The sequence below is a fragment of the Haemorhous mexicanus genome, chromosome Z, assembly GCF_027477595.1.
Source record: "Haemorhous mexicanus isolate bHaeMex1 chromosome Z, bHaeMex1.pri, whole genome shotgun sequence".
Taxonomy (NCBI): domain Eukaryota; kingdom Metazoa; phylum Chordata; class Aves; order Passeriformes; family Fringillidae; genus Haemorhous; species Haemorhous mexicanus.
The window spans coordinates 76,181,991-76,200,268 of record NC_082381.1 but is presented as its reverse complement, the minus strand read 5'-3'; the positions used below and the strand labels follow the sequence as shown (position 1 = coordinate 76,200,268).

The following is an 18,278-nucleotide window of genomic DNA, read 5'->3' as shown; positions in this document are numbered from 1 at the left end:
ACCCAGGAGATATTACAAAATAGTCACTGCTCTTTTACAGTGAGAAATGTTTGTCCTGGTTACAGCTGGTGGAGACAGGCTCACCAGGTTATCTTTCTGCTGAGGTGGGAACTCTGCCCCTAACGCTGACTTCCCTGACTCCTCAATAATCAGTGGGGTGATGAATGAATACTGCAAGAGCACCTGTTTCCCCACCCCGACGTGAGAGTTCCCATCCCACCTCTCAAGACCAGAGTTCTCCCAGGGTTCCCACAAGCAGACCAGTGGGGAGCAGAGCAGAGTGAGGTCCTGTCCTCTCATCTCCAGTGACAAAGCAAGTGCCATGGTGAGACACTTTGGTAAGGCAGCTGAGCAGCCATGACATTCTTTTGTAGAATGGTGTCCGGGAGGAACTTGCCAACTAGTGATCTTTGTTCCTTTTTCAAAAGTTGATGAAGCTCATCTTAAAAGCAGTCAGTTTTCTCACTCCCACTTTTCCAGCTGGAAAACTTCACTGCAGGGAGCCCTTCTCTCACTTCCAGCTTAAATTTATTTAGTCAGTGTTGCTCTTCTAAGAATGCTGGCCCTTAGCCTAAACTGTTTTCCCTCACTGGTATTTATTCCCATGATATTTACAGTGAGTAGGTAATCACAGAACCTCTCAGGATTCACTGTGCCAGGATAAACAAGATGCGTTTTCTTGACGTCTTCATCAATTCACTCCCTGTTTATCCTAGTTAGTAGTCCCTCTCTTCAGCTGTGCCAGTATTATCTACTCAGAACATGGATGACCAAAATTGCATTGAACATCTGAAAAGATATCCTATCATACCTTAGATGGTAGTGTCAGCATCTTTCTGTGCATGCTGTAAATGTCTAGGTGCATAATATGAGGGTACCACCCTTTTTTCTACATGGTTTCCACCAAGGGCTAAGATTTAGCCAATGATGGGTGACACTACAGCAGCTACCTTGCCTGGCAATCCCAGCTGATGAGATCCTGCCTTACAAAAGCATGATGCCATCATCATGACCATACATTTTATACCACTGAATTTCATCTCAGTTCTTCTGCAGGCATCCAGGTCTTGTTAACCCTCAGCTTTCCTCAGTTACAATGACAGACTCTTACTTTGTGTCAGCAGCAAACTCCCTATTTACAGCAGAGTTCAAGGTAAGGTCCTTACTGGCAAAATTAAAGAAAACCAGGGTCTTTGAGGAAAGCTACCATTTCTACAGTCTGGTACTTCTAACAAGTCCAACTTAATTTCTGATTTCCAAACTCCATTTCAGTTGATAATACACTCCTTAACACTTTACCAACTGCATCATGCATTATTTACCAGCTGCACCGGGCCATCTCAGGTGTGACAAACAGGTCAAGGGAGGTAAGTATGCCCCTCTGCCCTCATGAGACCTCACCTGGAGCACTGTGTCCAGCTCTCAGGTCCTCAGCACAGGAAAGACATGTACCTGTTGGAGTGGATCCAGAGAAGGCCACAAAGATGATCAGAGAATTAAAGCACCTCGATCAGTAGGAGAGAGCTGGGGCTATTCTGCCTAGAGAAGGCTTTGGGGAGGCTCTAGAGGAAACAATATCTGCTTCTTTCATTCTGTTAGATAGTTCTGCTGACCTCTAAGCAACGCTTTCTAACATTCATTACTGGCATATTTTGTAATCAAACAATAAGACTATTTTTTTCTTTTAACTCAACCTTTTAGCCAACAGTCTTGAAAAGTCGATATGCTACCATCACCGGCATCATAACATGACAGACTGCAAAATTCAGATCAGTCAAAAAGCTAAGTCAGACTCCTCCACATTCCATAGTCCTGAATCACTACCTCTAGACTACATCTGCCAAAATGCTGTGTGCCTTGATTTCAAATAATCTTAAATTTTAGAGAAGTCAGTTTGGTCATTGAACTTCTATCCAAAATAAAGCAGTTGAATTTTCTCAGAGAAAAATTAAGGACAGATTCTGATTCATGTCTCCTGCAAAAAGGAATGGATCCTGAAGTGTCCCACAGGATTACTTAGAGTCTCCCTGAAGAACTCCATCCTTCTACAGTGCTTATGATTGTGCACACCATGTTAATTAATATTAACATAATAATTAATATTAACATAATACTGCTGCTTTGCTTGGCTGGTGGTATTCACCTTATAGATAGCAGATAAAACTGTAGGTTCTAAATGTCATGAGTAAAGTTAAAATGGATATTGAGAATGGGACATAAAGACTGTCACTTGATCAACTGTGATACAAAGGGGCAGGCGAAGGCTGGATGCTTCAGTGCTAGACATCCACTGTGGTACTAAATAGATGTGCAACCAAGATTCTGAAACCAAGAACTGCTGTTCTGTGCAGCTCCAGCATTTCAAAATGCGGTTTTGTTTCACATTAGAAAGCAAAACAAAAATTTTGGCCATTCCACAAAACAAAGTTCAAGACCTATTTCTGAATAAAAAAATGAAAAGCTGTGAATATAGAAACAACATTAAATATTGCAATTAAGAGTGTAACATAAATCTAAAGACAAGACTGAATTAATAGGAGTGAAAATCGAAATGTTTTGACAGCAAGTATTTTGCTAAAATAGTCTTTTCCCTGGGGAAAACACAGAAAGAAACATTCTTGGAAAAAAAAAAAAAAGAATAGACTTCAAAATACCGGCAGTTGTCAATAAAAAGCAGCATTGATGGGAAAAAGAAAAAATGGCTTTGTAATCTCTGGGTTGAAAAAAAACACAGAAACATGCACTTGATGTCACATCTAGAAAACTAAAAACTGTAGACCAAACTCTTTACAAAGGAAATTAAATATTAAACAATATGCCACTGATGTGATCTCAAATTACCTTTAAAAACAAAAAATTATTTGGTGGCTTGGAGCACTCTTACTGTTCTGATCAGCACTAAAAATAGGCAGACATTGTGAGAAGTCTCATGTTTCCAGTAATACTGATAACTTTTGAATTGATCTCATATTTTATTTAACAAGAACTCCACAGCAATGAACCATGGTTACCAACCACAGGGAAAGGCAGACTAAAAAATACATTATATATCTTGTAAAAATTTACCAAGGGACTACAGAGGATGCATCAGCAATAAAGTAAAATCCCCAAGGAGAGAAGAGAAGAGAGGTACTTGGTTGAGAAACACTTCAGCAAAGAGGTCATGGAATAACTGAACTGTTTGGGTTAAAATGGATGTTTAAAAGTCATCTGAGAGACACAACTTGTCACTGATGTCCATCAGAAGGACTCTGAGCTGTTAACAGCTATACTCTGGATATCTGTCCAAGCCATTCCTCATTCACCAAAGTCTACTCATCAAATCCATCTCTGATTTTGAGAGAAAGGTGTTGTGGGGGACCACGTCAAAGGTTTTACACAGATATCTGTCCACACAGATGACATCTCCTGCCCACTGTTGTGGTCATTCCATCATAGAAGCCTAGCAGGTTGGCCAGGCAATACTTGCCCTCAGTGAAGCTGTGATGGCTGTCTTGAATCACCTCCCTGTCCTCCCAGTGACTTAACATAACTTCCATGAGGAAGTATTTTATCATCTTCCCTGGCACAGATGGGAGGCTGACAGGTCAGAGTTCCCAGAGTTCCTCCCTTCTACCCTTCTTAAAAATGAGTACAACATTCCCCTTTTTCCACTTACCTGGGACTTCACCTGACAGCCATGAATTTTCAAACACCATGGACGGCAGCTTGGTGCTCTAACAGCCAATTCCCTCAGGACTTTAGGATGCATCTCATCAGGTCCCATACACTTACATACTACCAAGTTCCTGAAAAGAACACATATCTGATCTCCCTCTTATAGTGGTTTTCCTCCCTGCTTTAATGCCAATTCACTCGAGATATCTGGGAAGAAAGGCTGCCAGAGAAGTCATTCCCTTCTCCATCATCATAGCATTGAGCCATGCTGCTTCATCAGCACAAGGAAAAGCAGACCTGCCACCTCAGCCATATATGGTGCCTGAGAGTCCCTGCAGCGGCTCATGCTCGTCTCTTGGAATGCAGACCAAGCTGCACATTCACCACAGAGATGCTGCAGTCCTCTTACTCCAGTAAACTTCTCACACCAGAGGCTAATGGTGGTCAGCCTTGGCTAAGCACTTGTCTTGCATCAAAGGCCAGCAGACAGACCTTGCACACCTCTGCCTCAGCACAGACAGAGGGGTAGCTCTGCTGGACAGCACAACCTCTGTCAGTGCCACCCAGTGCACTGGCATAATGTGCGTCAACAGAGACATTATTTAAGAGACAACATGAGTTCACAAAGCGTGGCCTGGAGAAACACACACACCACTTCAACAAGCAGATGTGAATCTGTATCTCCAGAGATACACCCTCTCTGGGCAGCTGGTACAGGAGAGGAATCAAGAAAGTTACTGAAAAGAAAATTACAGTAACTGACCCTGGATATCAGTCCATCCAATGCATTATTTCATAGAATCATAGAATCTTTTGACTTGGAAGGAACCCACAAGGATCATCGAAATCCAACTCCTGGCCTGCACAAGACAACCCCAAGAGTCACACCATGTGCCTGAGAGCATTGTCCAAACTCTTCTTGGACTCCGTCACATTTGGTGCTGTGACCGCTGCCCTGGGGAGCTGCTCCTGTGCCTGACCACCCTCCAGGTAAACAAAGTTGCCCTGGTATCTAACCTCAACCTCCCCTGACACAGCTTCATGCCGTACCCATGGTCCTGTCACAGTGAATAGACAGAAGAGACCAGTGCCTGCCTCTCTGTTTCCCCTCGCAATGAATCTCCAATCTGCTAGGAGGTCTCTTCCAGGCTGAACAAGCCAAGTGAACTCAGCCACTCTTCATACAATATCTCCTCTAGACTCTTCAGCATCTTTGTAGCTCTCTTTTGGATACTTATATTTCCAGTTACTAAAGGAAAAAGCAGTATCCTTCCAGAGCTGAAATGTATTTTTCAAACAGTCCATCTGTATTTCTTATTAGAAATAGATAAGAAGAAAAAAACAAACCGAACAAACCAGGTGTTCATCACATGGATTAATACTTCCACAAATGTTCTTCAGACTGCTGAGCTCAAATGAGGGTGCTTTCCACCAAGAGAAAACCATTCATCTGGATTTATGTTTCTCCTGTTCCAGCACAGCCAGACATTAACAGCAGTGAAATGCTGTCTGATGGAGAGAGGAAGCCAGCAGCAAATGCCACTAGGCAAGACAGATCATTATCAGCCAAATGTTCTGAGCTGCAATTAGCAACAGGCTCAGAAGAACTCATTGTGCCTGGTGTGAAAACAGGGCAAGAGGCACGGCACTGCTCTTGTTTGCAGTGCCACTGCAGGGACCTTGCTCACATCTCTCAGCTGAGTCCTATCCTTTGCCTCTAGCAGAAGGACACTTAACAAACTGGGCACAGACACTCCCCATGCCATGTGCTCCTACTCTTCACAGAACAGCACCCGTCTTGGACAACACACAAGTACCTTGATAACATTCCAGCAATGAGCTTCAGGACCACCCTCCTGGCACCTGACAACAGCCTGAAACAGCATCCCTGCCTACGAAACATCCTTCCCTAAATCTTTACCATCTTTAAAGGCTGGTAACAATCTGGCTTCAGGTTTTTATTCTCACCCTAATCACCCAAACCCTAACCAGCACCTCACATGCAGCTGAAGCAGAAATTAAGCAGCTGGGGTGACTACTTGCAATAGTTTAGAGGAAGAAAGCAAATCTAGGTAAAAACAACATGTGGGAGGAGAGAGGTGAAGAAAGGGGCTAAGGAAAGGATGTGACAACAGTGCTCCTTTAGCAGAGACAGATCCTCCTCCTGACACGGGTGGTTGGCACAAGACCCACACAGCTGGAGGTCAGCTGAGAGAATATGGAAAGTCGTGGGGAGCCAAGTCCTCACTGTTTCAGCGTATTCCTCAGCCAAAAGCAGGGAACAGAGAGATGGTCCTATAGTTGCTTTTCTCTGGTAAGACGCGCAAATCCAAGACAAATCTTAATGAACTTAGTTCTGATGAAAAAGCCTGCTCACAAGGAGGCAAGCTTCTTTTCAATATCCATTCAAACCTTGAGAAACAGCAATGAACACTCTGGACAAAATTACCACTTTCCCATTATTTAAGCAACACAGTGCACTACCATTCCTACAGGAATAATTTGGGATTACAGCCTTGCCTCAGAGCTGTAATTTGAACAGGTCTCACTGGAAAAGCAAAGATGCCAGTTTCAGACATCAGAGTATGTAAATAATTTGGGTTGGAGTGTTGATCTGCTGGAGGGCAGGAAGGCTCTGCAGAGGGACCTGGTCAGGCTGCATCGATGGGCTGAGGCCAATGGAGTGAGGCTCAACAAGGCCAAGTGCCAGATCCTGCCCTTGGGTCACAACAGCCCCAGGCAGTGCCACAGGCTGGGACAGAGTGGCTGGAAAGGAGCTGGGGGTGCTGGTGACAGCAGCTGAACATGAGCCAGGGTGTGCCCAGGTGGCCAAGAAGGCCAATGGCATCCTGGCCTGGATCAGCCATGGTGTGGCCAGCAGGGCCAGGGCAGGGATTGTCCCCCTGTACTGGGCACTGCTGAGGGCACACCTCGAGTGCTGTGTCCAGCTTTGGGCCCCTCACTCCAAAAAAGACAGGGAGGTGCTGGACTGAGTCCAGAGAAAGGCATCAGAACTGAGAGTCTAGAGAGTAAGTCAAATGAGGAGTGGCTGAGTGACTGGGGTTGTTTTGCTTGCAGAAAAAGAGGCTCAGCAGTCAACTTTTTTCTCTCTGCATATCTGTACAGGTTGCAACATGGTGGGGTTGACCTGCTCTACCAGGCAACCAGAGACAGGACATGGGAAATGGCCCAAGGTGCACTAGAGGAGGTTCAGGTTGGACATTAGGAGGTTCAGGAAGAACATCTTCACTGAAAGGGTCAATAGGGATTGGATCTGTCTGCCTAAAGGGGTGCTGGATTCACCATCCCTGGAAGTGTCCAGGAAACTACTGGACACAGCACTTTGTGGTACAGTTTATTTGGCATGATGGTATTCAAAGGTTGGACTCAGTGATCTTTGAGACTTCTTCCAAGCTTTTTGATACTAAATCCAAGGAAGAAGAGAATAAAGATCCATGGCAGTCCCTCTTTGCTGTCTTGCAGCAAAATTAATGTGTCTGTTACCCAAGATCAAATTTCATACTTGATTTACTACACAACAGTGCCTGCTCACAGAACTGAGAGTGCAGGTGCAGGTTTCAACACTCCACCATGGAACAAATCATGGTAAGGTTCATCCTTTGTGCTATACCTCTGAAAACAAGAATGTTCAATAGGAAAGTGCCTGCATCTCACCATGGCTCCTATTTCACTCTAACTACTTAGTCTCCTTCATATCTTAATACTCTTTTATGATATAATACATTCTGGATGACAGTTGCTTAGCTACAAAAACCCTCAGATCAACAGCTACAGTATTAAAATATTGCCAAAGGTCAAATCCCATTGTATGATCATTCAGCATCTTATAGATATGTCTTTTATTATTTTTCTTAGTGTCTGAAATAAATACTGAAAGACATTTTAATAAAACGGGCTGTGCTCTCTAGGGCAACTATACAACCCAGGACAATACATGCAATTATATCATTATAATTACAGTAAAATTCTTATTATAAACTTTGACTACATAAAGTTGGTGTACTAGACCTAGCCCTCCCCTCCTCCAAAAAAAAAAAAAAAATCATTCCCGGAGAAAAATATTGTCATTAAAAATTTGCCCTAAAGGAAAGTTGTAAAGAAAAGATCAATAAAGGAAGGCTGGATATTTGGAGGATTTCTACGCATGAAACCAGCATCTTTCACAGTGACAGTGGCTCCTTAAGAAAAAATTTCATTGCAACCCACAGACATTACCAAATTCCTAGGGAAAAAACCTTATCACCTCTGCTTTAACAGAAAAAAAGCATGAGCATTTTTACGGCTTATGCAAATTCTGCATCATACATCAACAAGACATTTGGCCTGCCTGCTTTCACTATTTCCAGCCCCCCGATGCAGTGATCTCTTTGTACAATTGTGGCAGCTGTGTGCCAGAATCCCTACTGCTTCCTCTGCATGCTTCACCCAACAATTCTCTGGTTGTAGCCTGCATGGCCAACTGCTCACTCAGCCCACAAAGGCTACCTGTTTGTAAGCACAGGGCAGCATTTAACTAAATTAATTGCAGGCTTGGTGTATCTCCTGAAAATGGATTTTAGGGGTTTCTGTCGCTAAGGTTCCTTTACCACCTCTTCCTGTCTTAAATCTTTCCTACCAGCCAAGTGGAGATACCCACTGCAGAAGCTGGGGATATGCAGGTGACTTCTCCAGGGAGAGTGTGGATGCACTCTCTCCAGATTGCATTTGAAAGCCTTCTAAGGTTTTAGAGGCTGATAATTTCTCAAACCAATCAAAAATGATACAGCATGTTCAACATGGTTTTACAAGCTGACGGGATTTTGTTTTGACATTTCTATTCACATCCTACCCCTCTAGGACAGTGGAGCAGCATCAGAAGGTTAAAAATGGAAGGGTTTTTTTTGGAAGTTTGATCCAAACATATAATGAGCATGTTAGTTCGTGCAGAACTGTCCAGTCCTCTGCTTAAACTGTGACAAGGATGTGCATATAGATCTACATGTATAGTCCTATAAGTAGACTAGCAAGGGTTTCAGCAGTGGTTTGCAGCATGCAAGAGCTAACACAACACAGAGACATGGACGTTGCCATATCTACTGAGTTTGTATTTGCTTGTGTTTGCGTGAAACATCTTTGTTTACAGAAAATTATTACCAACATGAACACCACCTTCTGAATATATGTGGAAAAGCTTGTTTGTGTAAATCTCTGGGCTCATTTTGTACCTTATAAATGAAGAGCAGAAGGACCAACCCATCAAGGATCCATTTCCTTTCCAATGAGGTAGAGGCAGCTACACAGACCCAGGCCCAACATTATTTGGGCCTGGGTCTGTATATTATTAATGCATTTTCCCTGGGGTCAGCACTTGTTAGCATTTACTAGCTTTTGAGTTTCCTTAGTGATCTGAGTAATACAGAAAGATCAAAGAAAACCCAAGCGACTTAATGAGACATTTGCAATTTCACTACAGCAGCCATAAAGAGTGAAGTGTGAAATCTTTGAGACAAGTAGATGTTAGAGAGAGCTTACAGCAGTGGAGCTGAGAGAATGAACATTTTGTGATGAAAAGCACTTGCTGCTGTCTGTATGTGCAGGGTCACACCGTGCCCAGAGTGCAATGACAGGAAAACATAAAGTATATTTACAACAGTCACACAGCACACACAGTAACTGTAAGCAGGTGTTTTGATGGCCAACATGATAAAACTCACAAGCACACCAAGCAGAGGGGGAAACTATGAGACACCCATACGTGCCACAAGAAAACATCAGAACGACTGCCCCAAACAAACACCCAAAAGTGAAGCCACTGATCACAGAGGTCACCATGGTGATCACCATGCCAATCTTCTTTCTTCACCACAGGCTACTACTGGGTACGTAGATAAATACCTTAGCAAAGCCATTAAAAACCTGTGCTCCTGTATTTTGTGACAATTCAATACTGTTCCAAGTTCATGACCAGAGCCATCAGACACAGCCACACAGCCCTTCCTGTGGGAGGGCTATACTAAAATTCTCATGCAGACAGATGGTCCGTGATGAAATGCTGCTACAAATACACAGCCCATTGGGGGGTTTCATTGTGCAGGCCAGCTGACGTGGTGGATAGATTCTTCCAATGAAATCTCCCTGTGCTGTTCTGTGTGCACAGTGATTGTCTGTTGTGTAGAAAGACGGGAAAAGTAATTAAGCATAGTTTGAGGAAGAACAGAAATACTAAGGATTTGTCTGGATTGCCCAGAACTCTTTTGAATAGCTTGCTAATATACCAGAAAGCCATTTTGTGCCTTCTGTGGTCAGGAAATAACAATCAAAAAAAACAACAGAAGAAAAGGAAAAGACAGCTGCATCCCAAAGCAAACATGTGTGGTCAGGTGTGCTTGTACCACACACATTAGTGAGGGACTGAGTCTCCCCTCACCTCTCAGCAGCTAAAGAGCTGACACATCAGCTTCTCGAGTCCTAAAATTGGAACCAGCTCACTGGAGCCTGCTGCTCTCCTGCAAATCTATAATGGAGACAGACATCAAGGTTACAATCCAGAAGAATGCAGAAAATTAGGAAAACACAGTTGCCATTTCCGTGGTTTTTCTTTTTCATATAAAATAGTTTAAGAATGGCATCAGTCAATATGGAGTGCGGATTAAAATATGATCAATTCCCACTCTTCCTGTCACACAGAAACACAAAAATTCAGCTGAGGGAGGTGTGGCACCATCAGTAACTGACTCGAAAAATCCTACTTCTTGCAACTTCAGGAATCATTCTCCATACAATATCCCCCTAATCATCTAATATCCATACTCTAGCTAAATCTGACTCTGCTTAGTTCATGACTGTACCCAGAGATGGATTTTCTCCTGACAGTTTCTGTGGCCTACTTACCATCCCTTCTGTTAATAGTGTGAATTGGATGCTTTGCCTCCATTTCAAAAGGTTTATTCTCATGTGCAGGATATTTTTTTTTTTTTAAATTTGGTTTGGTTGCTAAGGAGGAAGCTTTAGCATGGTAGGCAAGGATTTAGTCATATGTGAGCCACAGGGAACATTATCCTTAGAGATTAATTTGGAAATCAAGTGACAATTGGCAGGGTATGTGTTTACTTTCTATTTTATGAAAGCTTTACAAGTATCACAGGGTTTCTGCATCCTCTGAAGGAGATCTATTTTCTGGTACATTAATAAATGACAGAGACAACAAAGAGAGTATCACGCTTGTCTCAAGTGTCATAGATAAATTTAGTAATTTCACTGCAAATCAGAAAGCAAACTAGATTATTAGGAACAGCTCTACACTAATCAAAAGGGTGTCTCAGAACCACCTTTCAGATATACTGAAGGCAGCTGCTTCACTGTGAAGTTAATTCAATGAGCACAGCAAATGTAATTCATTTGGCATATATTGTTTGCTAATCAAAGAGCATTTCTTGGCATCTAAACTGCGTGTGTGAAGGAATGTTAAGCCTGGAAACACATTGATAGTCCTCAAAGTTTTTCATCAAATCCAAGAAACATAATGTGCACACATGCAAACAATTCTCCTCGTTCAAGTAGTGAAGGTGAAATCTGTGTTACCAAGTTTTGTTACACTGAACTGTGGTCCTAGGAAGACCTTACAAGAAATAGCTTTGCCCTCACGTATTTGTGCAGGACAAAAAGCTTCAAAACTTTTAGTTTCTCCTTCATCCTAATTACTGTACCACAGAATACTACCTGTTATGACAGCAAACCTTGAGCAAGCATTATCAGTAGAAAGCTCCTGACATACCTTCACTGAATTGAGTCTTAGGAGCATGAAAATGTTTTGGGTTTTTTTGTGGGTTTTTTTAATTGAGGTTATTTTGGGCCTCACAGCTTGCATATCTGTGCTCTAGGGAACAGGCTAAGGAATAACATCCCTTCCCCTTCTGAAATATGCTGCCTTGGAAGGCTGCTCTACTGCAGTGTGCGTGTGGGCCTCCACCACCACAGGCAATCACGATGAAAAGCCATTAAACCAACCATCTTGGCTAAGAGGAATATTTCATGCGCTCTTTCCCAAAGAAAGCTGCAAAACAGCAGAATGGAGTCCCGATGGGATTGCTGTATGGAGTCTGCTCACAGATTTCCAGTCCTACAGATGCTGTGACTGAGGGAAACCATGCTCTCCTTCTAAGGCAGCCACTGCTCTTCAAATCATAAACAATTTCATTATTAAAAAACAACTTCAGAGATCAAAACCTGGCATGTTTCATTGCATCTGAGAGAGTCTAAACTTTGCCCTATTTTCAAAACTAAAAGTCAATATGTAAAACGCCCCTGTGCAGGTGGAGAAACAAAAGAAAAGAAATATGTTTTATTCAAAATGCAAAAGGAAAATTTCTTAAATGTAATACTTAATTAGGGAAAAAAAATCCAAACCAAAGCAAACCAAACCAAACAACAAACCCCTACACCAGAATTATTTGAAAAATTCAACCTTATTAATTTGCCTTCAATACTTCTAAAATTCAATGACAGGGAAGAACCCCATCCAAGTATGATTACAAAAACGCTTCCAAAAGCAAGATAACTGCATTCTTAATGTAAGGCTCTTCACCAGCATTTCTTAAAAAGGAGAAAACAGTATAATGTATAAGTCTATGCAGTAACTGGCAACAAAAGCACATATGTTATCTACCTGGACACAAAGATGGGATTTGATCTGAGTATTTATTTTGAAAAGGACAAAATAATATTTTTACTGAGTGATGGTTCAAGATAGCAAACACAGCACAGCTGGAACGTACATTTTGTTTCTTTTGGTGTAGATTATATATTTTTAAGCTACTGAAATATCAAGGCAGGGAGATTGAAGACAACTGTGCAAATACTACTGTGTAAATTGTACTTCATCTTTTAATTGCTTTCCTATTTATTTTTAACAGAATCACCATAAAATGAGGAGCATTTCTGAATATATTTGATGTTTACTTTTCAAGCACTTAACTCAAAATACAGGCACAGTTTCTATCAACATTATCATAAATTCCAAGCTCATTTCTTCCTACAGTATATTTTTGTATTAAAAATAAAAATTAAAAACGAGATGCCATACTTGGAAGACTAAATATTGACCTTGGAGATTATTTTGAAGATCTATTTTTCTCATAATGGCTAAAAGAATTATGCAAAAAAGGAAACAACTTTCCATGTAGAAACATGACTACACACTTTGGAATCATGTGAAAAGTCTCCATTGAAATCTGGCAAAGCAACATTTCCAGGTTTTTCAGCCCAGTTACTTACTTATTAATTTCGAAGGTAGTTATAATTTCAAGATTTGGGAAAGGCATATTAAGAGTCCAACGACATTCAAAACTCAGTCAAACGTTTTCAGCATTTATTTCAAGTCTTTGCTTTATAAGCAGCTTCTAAAAAGCACATTATAAGCCAAAGATGAAGAAAATGGGGTCTGATGGCTATTTTATTGGTACAACAAGCTTTAAGAACAACTTGTTAGTTTCCTGATCGTCCTACCTCATGTTCTAAAGAACACTCAGGAAGATGCTTACCAGAGGAAAAAGTTCCCTAACAACAAGGTGCTTATCAGTAAAATCCATCAACAAAGCAGTGTTTTAGTACAGAGAAGTGCTCTTCATACTCAGGAGAGCGGGAGACTCCCCAGTCCAATGGAGCCCCTAAAACACAGATGAAGGATATACCAACAGCTGCAAGTGCAGTCACACAAGCGCTTCCAAATCACGTTCCACTGCTCATAAAACCTTCTATGTCAGTGTTTTACCATGTCAGGTAAAGTTTTTACCTATTTTTTCTAGTCAAGAGCTGCTTTGGAAAGCTGCTGTAAAACCAGCTCAACCCTTCTCAAATATGAGGCATGTTTTCTTTGCAGACACTGCATCTTCCATTTCATAGAACGGGATATGCTCCCAACAGACCTTCCTGTCAGAGGCACATCCGTGCAAAGAGCAAAACATTAGCAGGCCACTGACCCTCATTGTAATTTTTTTTTACACTCTGCAACCCTTCTTTATTTTTAAGGAAAAAAATAAAATAGCTCTTTTGTCTTGGCATTAAATTTCAGTTTTCCTACCAAGTTGTCAAGAACATAGTCACAAATATATGCCTTTAAGCTCAAAACTGGCTGTGATTTATCAAAGTCAGAATGGTATAAATAATGCATGTCTTGCACTTATATTTTTTTGTAATATAACAACTAATGGCCTATCAACAAGCTGCTCCATATACAGAAGCTATACAATGGTCTGCCATCTCTTTCCTGTGTGGTAAATGAAGAAAGTCTTTAAGGAGTCAAATTCTCTCTAATGGTGTCGTGCTGTCTTTGATACAAAATGTGATGGTATAGAGACAGAGAAACCATGCATCTTTGAGGTGTGTAATTACAAATCCTGCAGCATCAGGCTTTGCCTGATGAGCAAAGGAAAAATTTATATTTTATCCAATATCTAAGCCTGATGCACAAATAAAAAATTATCTAGATCATACAGATAGATTTGTCTAGATCATACAGACAAGATTTTCCGGTAAGGAAATTCTAGACATGATGTTCAGTGCTTATGGAAAGAAACCACATTTGGAAAATTAGTAAAACCTGCATTCAGAAAAAAGAGAAGGTTAAGCCAATCCCCTAATATCTCATTATGCTTCAGTGGCAGATTTTCTTTCAAGATGCAAAAGCTTGTCCTTCAATGTGTTTCTCTTTAAATATTTTAGGATTATTCCAAATTCTGACTAGCCCACAGTAGCATGGAAGAAATGCATCTGCTAGAGTGCCTTTAAAAGGAATTGGAAAAACAGCACTACCAATACACATTCAGCACAGTCAGCAGACCTTACCAGCCACAAACTCACCTTTCTGTGATCGTTTCTCTGAGACCACTTGCAACCCCTTTGACCACCGTACTAGCCTTTGGTGTCAGCACTACTTGAGATATGAAAAAGGAGCCTTTCTTTCTCCTTTCAGTGATTGATGCCTGCAGGAACTGAATCAACTTTTCCGTATCCGTTGTGTTTGCCCAGGGAGCTGGCATCATCTGGCCTGGCCACAGGAAGGCTACCTCGACGGCCACTGGACTGTGGTAGAACACCAGCACTTGGTGCTCCTTTTCCCACAGGTACTGGAGGCTGACTTCATGGGCAAATATAGCAGGACACATTTTGTTTCCGTAAGTGTCTTTGAGCATCTGGACAAGCTTTTCGTGATGGCATTTCTGCATCCCGTAGAAATGATTGAAGTCCAAGAAGACCACTTCTTTTGGGTGCTCAGTGAGAAACGCATTGATCTCCTCCAGGCCTTCCTTGACTTTGGCACTGAATAAACCATGAGCGAAGTAGAGTTCATTGTCTGGGTCTCTGGGCTTGGTGGAAATTCTGAGATCAAAGTACCGTATACCTGCCCCCAGCTGGCTGGTGAAGTTCATGGTCTGTGTAGCCAGCCACTTCCTCATCAGCTTTTTAGCCACAGTCCCAAAAACTGACACAAAATTCTGGACTGTCTCCGGCTGTTCAGGCCCAACCGGAGAGGCTTCATCAATGTAGAAGCTAAAAGAGTCATGAGACCCTAAAACACAAGAGAGAAAAATTATAAAAAATATATTAAAAGTCTTTAGTGGGTTTTTTCTCAATGAAAATAATTTTCTGACCTGTACCAACACCCACCAACCACCTCTCCCACCCTTTCCTTAAACAACAGTTTGACATTTGTCTGGCAGCATTTGCCCCAACAACACACTGTAGAAACTGTAAAAAAAGTCTGTTTCACTGCTTGTCTAGATGCTCAGTCACTCTCTTCCAGCTCTTACTTAGGCTCAATGAACCCAGTGGTCTCTGAAGATCAAAGCAATTCTGGTAGCAAAGCTAGTCACACAATAAATCCCTTGAGCCAAGGAGGAGAGTTTGGCCCTGCACACTGAATTGTTCACTGTCTAGTCTGTAGAACCAAAGAAAAAAAACAAAGCAAACCAATATCCTTCCACACACACCATTATAGCCAGATAAAATAGGAGCTGGAAAAATGTCAAGGAACATAAATGTCTTATTTTTTATCTTAAATCAAGTCTCATCTGGTCATACACAAGGTTACTGAATGGTTTTCCTTCTTAAATTTACTTCTAAAATTCTTTACTTTCCTTTGCTAAATAAGTACAAGAGGTAGAGCCAAGAATAGCATTGCATTCCACTGATAAAATTCAGGAGCTCAGACAAAAGCCACAATTAACAATGCTCAGCATTCAGACATCAACATGAAAGCAGTTACATGGCGATATGAGCTGACCCTAGGAGATGCTTATCACCTCTGCCAACCATTACCCTGCTGAACACCTGGTGTTTGCACCTGGCAGTTACACAGAAACACTGTCCAGCTGCTGGCAGAGCCACACTCCTGCTGTTCCAGCCGTAGATGGTTCTGGTCAGACTCGCAGCAGCAAGCAGGTCTGCTGCTCAGCCTGAGACACACTGCTTGCAAAACTCCTTCAAAGTCAGCAGCACTTGTATTCTGGAAATGGATTGCAGTACTAGGCGCTCAGAGATCCAGATCCTACATCAAAATGAGTTCAGAGCACTGGTCTTGTCTGTCACCAATGCTTTTGCAGGTGCTTTTCAAAATTGCTTTCCAAAGCACGCATGCTGTAGCAAGTAAGTATCACATTAACGAAATTCTGCTAGTCAGTCATTTCTGAGAGTGATGCTTCTTTACCTGAACTGGAATAAACCCTATAAACAGAAGCAGCAGCTATAACATTTTCTTCTTTAACAACAAATGGAGTTATGACAAATCATCCTAGACCCTGGCTTGGATTTGGCTTTGTTTAATCTGAGAAATCTCTTTAAATTTTGTACACACCTGCTTCTCATGGTTGTCTCTTCGAGCTGCATTTTGCTTTAAATATTAAATAACTTTTCCATTTTGATGAAGCTTTCTACTGCTAGGTGTTGAAGTGATAATATATTTCCTGCAGTACCTGATTAGATCACGCAGTATCTGGTTACATATTGATATCCTTGGGGACTACATCTGCATACAGAATTCTAATGGTAAAACAAATTATTAGAGCCGTGACCTGTGTATCAACACTATTACAGGGAAAATCAATGAGATGCATTAAATGTTCTGCTCACTGTAACCTGCACTAACCTAGAAATCAAAGTAAATCCAGTCTTGTTTAAAACAAGGCACAGCTATTGATATTAGGAAGGGATGGATTTTATAAACCTCTCCCCCCTTTGTCCATTCAAGCCCATTTTATTTTTGTAGAGTTTTATGCCAGATTAAGTACCTGTGTAAACCTGATCAACTGATTAGAGCAGTAGGCTCAAAATGGTACTAATTAAACCATTTGTCTTTTATCTTCTGATCTGCAGACATGGGCAACCCGAAGTTGCAGAAAAGGTAGTAGCTAAACCTGACCCCAGCACTGCCAGGAGGCACATATTGGTTTAAAATACTTTCTTAAAACTACTATAGTCAAGAAAGGAAGCACAATTCTCACAGCAGAAAACTAAGGTGAACAACCTGTCAACAGGTAGATTTTAGCTACTGGTGATGAAAAGCACAGGGAAGTAAGTGTGTGTGTGTGTGTGTGTGTGTGTGTGTGTGTGTATCTGTGTGTGTGAAATACCTGAACACTGCAAGGAGGACAGGTCAGAAAAATACTTTTTCCTTATTAAAGTCTTTGTGCACATATTTGAGCCTAAAAATAGGTATTTCCTATGTGGACAGTAATGAGAAAACTGCACAGTGCTCTGAGAATTTTCATGTTTTGTAACCCAAACAAGGAAGCCCTACAGCATAATACAAAAAGGAAATAAGGCTTAACTTGGTTGATGCAAAATGAAGCAGCAGTCAGCTGTTCAAAAGTATGGAAACATTCCTGCTGAACAAAAAATACAGCAAATATTTTGTCTTCCCATATGTATAACTACTTGGCACAGATCAATTACATATTAATTTTCATCATGCACTCATCTACATTTCCTTTTGCCTTAATCAAGCCTTGCTGTCTCAGATAGGTTACTTGTGTAGCTCACAGAAATTCAAAATCCTTACACTTAGCAGAGCAAATTGGGGTATGACCTTTTCCACTGTCATGCCCAAAATCACTGTATTCCTGGTAATAAGGGAATCCTGTACAAACATGCTTTTGGCAACCATGTTTCCTTCCAAATCTTTCTTTTGTGCTTAGGGACATTCCCCCCCCCAATACATTTTCACTGGAAAGTGTTCTTGTAGGTTCTCTGTATCACCAAACTTCAGCTTCCATGAAGAGAGGACACAAGTTACATTTAGGAACACAAATGCAATGAGGCTTGCAATCTTTGGAAGGTGGCAGTGCTTGCACATCATCTGTCTCTGGTATGGCAGGTCTGTACCACAGAGACTTCACAGTCTGAGACCTGGAGAAGCAAAGTGGGAAAATTACTCATCCCAAGTCATTCAGGGAGCAAAAGATGATATCCCGCTTGTGTGCAAACATATTTTCTCACCAGTTTACTTAGTGTCTAAAATTTCCTTAAAATATTGCACACTGCTTCCCCACTATTTCAACAACCCGGCATATCCAAGAATTCAAGGATGAAGGCTCATGAATCAGCATGATGGGGGTAGAAAACAAGGA

At 41.4% G+C, this 18,278-nt stretch overlaps 1 protein-coding gene across 1 annotated transcript in view; it reads right to left on the bottom strand.

Annotated features, from left to right (window-relative positions):
* PLCXD3 (phosphatidylinositol specific phospholipase C X domain containing 3) overlaps nucleotides 1-18,278 on the bottom strand; it is a 79,784-nt gene that overhangs the window by 18,150 nt on the left and 43,356 nt on the right. Inside the window, exon 2 of the mRNA XM_059836551.1 lies at nucleotides 14,515-15,223. Coding sequence (XP_059692534.1) covers nucleotides 14,515-15,223 — 709 coding nt within the window. The remainder of the gene's footprint in view (nucleotides 1-14,514; nucleotides 15,224-18,278) is intronic.